Source organism: Lonchura striata, chromosome 22 (genome assembly GCF_046129695.1).
Source record: "Lonchura striata isolate bLonStr1 chromosome 22, bLonStr1.mat, whole genome shotgun sequence".
NCBI lineage: Eukaryota > Metazoa > Chordata > Aves > Passeriformes > Estrildidae > Lonchura > Lonchura striata.
This window is the reverse complement of record NC_134624.1, coordinates 10,908,012-10,913,134: the sequence shown is the minus strand read 5'-3', so window position 1 is coordinate 10,913,134 and position 5,123 is coordinate 10,908,012. Positions and strand designations below refer to the sequence as shown.

At 49.7% G+C, this 5,123-nt stretch overlaps 1 protein-coding gene across 6 annotated transcripts in view; it reads right to left on the bottom strand.

The window, feature by feature from the left end:
• Nucleotides 1-293: 293 nt before the first annotated feature.
• Nucleotides 294-5,123, bottom strand: part of PBX3 (PBX homeobox 3) — a 103,169-nt gene continuing 98,339 nt past the window's right edge. For all 6 annotated transcript variants that reach the window (XM_021543731.2, XM_077787934.1, XM_021543730.3 and 3 more), the window contains 2 exons: nt 4,600-4,689; nt 294-1,851 (listed from right to left, as the gene is read on the bottom strand). In XM_021543731.2, coding sequence (XP_021399406.1) covers nt 1,759-1,851; nt 4,600-4,689 — 183 coding nt within the window. In that variant the 3' untranslated portion in view covers nt 294-1,758. The remainder of the gene's footprint in view (nt 1,852-4,599; nt 4,690-5,123) is intronic.

Here is a 5,123-nt window from a genome sequence, read left to right as displayed (position 1 = left end):
TATGATGATGGTTTTTAAACTCATCTAAAGGCCTGACCCCTTCCTTTACCTCCACTTGATTTGTGGCTCCCAGGCAGACCAGAGTAGCAGCGGAGGCAGGCGCTGGCAGGTGGAAGCCTTTGCCCAGGATGTGCCTCTCCCAGGATTTCCAATTCTCTCCTGGCAAGAGGGCACAAGGACGTGCTGGTGTTTAAAGAGATGCTCAGCTCCTGCTCCATGCCGGCTCGCTCCTCTGGAGACCGACACATCTCCTCAGGCTGACTTGAACTGAGCAGGAAGAAATTACGTCAACATTTGATCATGAAAGCAAAAAGTTTATTCATGTTTGAAACTACATATAACTACCACGAGGAAGACTTTTCAATCCAGGGTGTAATCCAGTTAGAAAGTAACACGAAACGGTTTAATACATTAGAATCACTGCCACAAATTATTTTCATGACTCAATCAGTTTCAGAATCGCATACAATACAAAAGAGAGAGAAAGGGCCCCTGCAATCCAGGGGGATGTACAGTACTGAATACTGAAGTCTGTATGCATTACAATTAGTTGTTGGTTTTTGCGTGTATTAGTAACAAGATGAAGAACATTCAAAATGCTTCTCAGTATTTACAACAGTTGCACTGTTTTGTGTCCAACCTAAGACCCCATGTTTCCACTTCCGCTTCTTTAGCAGTTGCCAAGGCAACCCTGATTTGTAGGAGATTACAATGTACATTACATTTCGTGGGGAAACAAAGAGTTAATTACAAGATGCCAAAAGATAAGAAAGAGACAAACTACAGCGTGAGTATCGTTCAGAGGTAGTAAGTGAGCACTCTAAGCTACAGAACATGTTGAAAGTCTATTGGTTTGTATGAGTTCGCATGAGGTAATAAAGCTGTGTTTGATTGGTGAGATGTATAAATACTCTTTTGCTACACTATGTACAACACTCCATATCACGGTGCTCTTTCCTTTCCTTTTCCTTTGTTTGTGGTTTGCTGCCAAGCAGAGGCACCAGCCCTTGGCAGGCGTGGGTAGCACCCAGCTCGTACTGTAAAACCCCGGGTGGCGGCGTGCACAGAGACCAGCAGCAAGAGTCGTCATCTCCCAAGAGCAACCTGTGTCCTGTCGGGATTCGAGGGGAGACTCGGCCTCCGGGGGGGCTTTAGCAAGAAAAGATGCTCCTGGTTTCCAATCTAATTTGTAAGACAATAGATCTCAACAAAAACGTGACGAATAAGGATTCTTAAACACGACCATTGTTAACCGAAATAACTGAACAGCTCTTTTTATTCCAGCTCTGTGAGAGATATGAAAAGATGAAACACAATCAAAGTCTGTGATTCCTGTCGACTTTCCATGGAAATATGCACACAATTAAATTTGGGTGAGGCGGTTCTTTGTGTCTGCTCTTGCTACTGAGGTTAAGCTTGTCCTGTACTTTTACCCTTAAGGCCAAGTAATTGGCAACTGTTAGACCAACATCATTAAAACTGCTGATAATAAATTATGATAAAATAGTTACAGGGCTATAAACAATGCTAAAACTTGGCCTAATTGGATAAAGTGCTTTTTAACATCGTGTGTTTTAAGTATAAATACAAATGATTATGATACCTTTAAAAAACAGATTTACCAAGTTTTCTAATAAGACAAGGTTTTACAGTAAAGCTGTAGGTGGTTGGCTACAAAAAACTCTTTCCTTTTTCTCCTGCAACTCTGAATGCGCTAATCAAGGCATCTCAGCTCAGGGAAAAAGTGTTGCTAGGAGATTAGTTAGAGGTATCCGAGTGCACACTTCCCGGCCCTTCTGTAGGGGAAGTCACAGAAGATGGAGTGGTTGCGTCCTGCCAGCCTCCATTAGCCTGCAAAGGCAAAAACAAGTCAATTGATACCATTGCGCGTATTAATTACACCGCGGGCTGATCGCTCGGGAAGGGGATTGTCCCGCACTGCCGTGCACCAGCAGGGCAGGCAGGAGCCCTTCGGCCAGGTGCCGGACTGCGGGATTTCTGCAGAGATCATCCCTGTTTTAATGAGGAACATCCCTTCAGCGGCTCTTTCCTTCAGCCGTTTCCCCGGAGAGACAAGCCTGGGGCAATCCGTGTTTAACCCCGCGTGTCCCCTCACTGCCCCAGGTTGGGAATGGCCTTTCCCCCGGCAGGGCCCACGGCGGGGCTGCCCCGGCTGGTTCCCTGCCCACGTCCCCAGCTGCAGGGGAAGGGCAGAGAGGATCGGGTTTGGGATTCTCGGCACGGCGGCCCCGCTCCGGCCCGCTCCGAGCCGCCTCAGGCCCGCCTCGGCGCGAGCAGCGCACGCACAAATTTGCCTTATGTCTCGGCCAATCGAGGCAATTGCTGGAATCAATGTCTGATCGGATTTCGGCTGTGGCAGACAGCTTGTCGCTACATATTTTTATGTCAGTCAAGAAGAGGGAGGCGCGGGGCTCGTGAGTTGGGGGACGCTGAGTGGAAGTGACGGGGACGCCTCAGCGCAGCGCCCGCCACGGCGGCCACGGCGGCCCGGCCCCGGCAGGGACGGGCTGGGCGGGCAGGGAAATCGCTGTGGGGCTCGGCCCCGGCAGGGAAATCGCTGTGGGGCACACCGGCCCCGCAGGGAAATGCGCTCCGGGCTCGGCCAGCCCCGGGGCCGGGGCACACCGGGGAGGTGCGCAGGGCGCGGCGGGGCGCCCCGGCCGCCGCCCCGGGCAGCCCGCAGCCGGCCCGGCCCCGCTCACCCATCACGGAGCGCTGCACCGCGGAGAGCAGCAAGGATCTCCTCTGCAGATGGAACAGCCTCATCCTCACAAGCCCAGCGGCTCGGCTTTCCCGCAGCCCCATCCTCACAAGCCCAGCGGCTCGGCTTTCCCGCAGCCCCATCCTCACAAACCCAGCGGCTCGGCTTTCCCTCGGGTGACACGGCAGCACCGAGCCGCTGCACCCCGGGCTGCACCCGCCGACAGCCGCCCGCTGCTCGGACACACCGCGCACAGACCCTGCTCCACCGCGAGGTTTTATTTTGTAAAGATACGAGGGTCTACTTAGAGAAAGAAAAACTCTTGTGCAGATACGAGTCTAAAGATATTCCATCTGAAGTAAACATCATTCCTCTTTTATCCAAATTTATAAACAACAAATGTACAATATTTTTACTCAGCTTGGCAGCTGGAAGAGAGGTTGTCAGCAAGCATTCTTTTTTTCAAATAAATTAATCCTTACTCTGGTGGTTTGAGATTATGCACTGTATTATACAACAGCGCCTTATCAGGCCTCATCAGTGAAGATGGAATTCATGTCTGTAAAATGCTGCAGGCAATCACAGTTTCATATTTTATCATGTTGATAAGGATATCGCAAATTCTCTGAAGCATTTCAAAACACTTAAATGAAAAAGGAGAAATGCAACTAAAAGGCTTTTTATATGGTTTGTTGTGGGTTATTATGAGTTATTTATAAATCCAAAAAGAAAGATTTGACATTTCAAATGTAAAAGATTTGAGTATTTAATGGTACTTTTTTCCCCTTACAATTGAACATCTTCAATCACATTTTAAATCATTAATATTTACTCTCATGGCAAGTGGCAACTCAAAACGGGGGGAAAACCTCCCCTTCCCTGTGGCTGCAGCAGCTCACCCTGGGTCTCCCCATTCCCCTTCTCTGTGGGTTTCTGGGCTGCTCAGCACCCGCTCCCCAAATCACAGCTGGGAACCACTGGGGTGAACCCTGTGATGGGGGAGAGGGTCACTAGACTGGGAATTCTCTACAGGAATTTTACAGTCCATGAGTATGAAGGAAAACAAAGAAAAATCACCTCTCAAGCACATGCGAAACATTAAAAAAAATATAAAGCACTAATTGTTGCAGCTGTAAGTGGGAGAAACAAGCCAGGGATGAGGGATGAGCTGTGCCGTGCAGCCTCGCCGCTGCCGCGTGGTGCTCCTTCCCCGCTCCCAGCCGAAGGAAGGAAGGAAGGAAGGAAGGAAGGAGGGAGGGAAGGAGGGAGGGAAGGAAAGAAGGAAGGAGGAACACATCTCCACACTGATTTATCCTGGCGCCCAGCACAGCCGCGGGCACGCCTGCCCAGCCCGGGCACTGTCACATCCCATCGCTTACGGCCAGCGGGAGGACATTTAGCACCTATCACCATCAAGCCCATAATCCCTCAATTTACTGGCATCTGTTAGCCAGGCTGACTGCTCGCTGCCGTTTGGAGTAACAAGGCCAAAGGTACCTCTCACACACAGGAGAAATGGGCACCGTGAAATGGCCGAAGGTGCATCAACGTCCGTCAGAGCCGGCGCCTGGCACAAGCAGCACAGCCCAGCACAGCTCCCTGCCTGAGCCACTGGAGCCTCTCAGAGCCTGTTACCTTCTAACTCATAGGGCTGAAACCAATGAAAATTCAAGCCATTTATAGTCAGAGATCTGGAATGTCTCTCTTCTTACACTAACAAGCCTTACAGCTGCACCAAGGGCTGCTCTGTGGTTCATCCCCAAAGATGTGATATTAAACAACACTTTTGCAAGAGCAATTAATACAGGTATTAATGACTGCATTTACCTGCCACTGCGCTTATGGCTCTCCAAACCACTGTTCCCCCGGGTACTCACATTTAAATTATGTGGACTGTACAGTGAATTTCCTCCCAAGCCATCATTGTATCCTCCCGTCTGATTGATAACATGACGCAGGGTATCCACCTTAAAGTGAGGGAAGACAGGATTCATCATTCCAAATCTATTAAAACATCATCACTTACAATAGGCAACATTTTGAATTATGTGAGCCAAAAGGGTTTAGCATCTTCTATGAAAGGCAAATTTATCAATCAAGACTGACTGGCAGAATTTCAACCAATCCGTGCCCGGTGGAGCCCATACATCTCTGCTGCTCTCAGCACCAAACACAACTTCCTCCCAGCACCACGGCCCGCAGCTCCTTCCCAAGTGTCTGTAGCAAAGTGCTGGGAATATTCACCCGCCTGTGCGTGCTGGCGTGTGTGGAGGAGATGATGGTGTGTACACAGCACAGGAACCACGGAGCCAGCCCTTCTGAGAGGGCTGCAACAGTGGCTGGCAATGAGGTGTATTGTAATAGCTCAGTCAGAGGCGTTCTGACATTTAAGTAAATACAG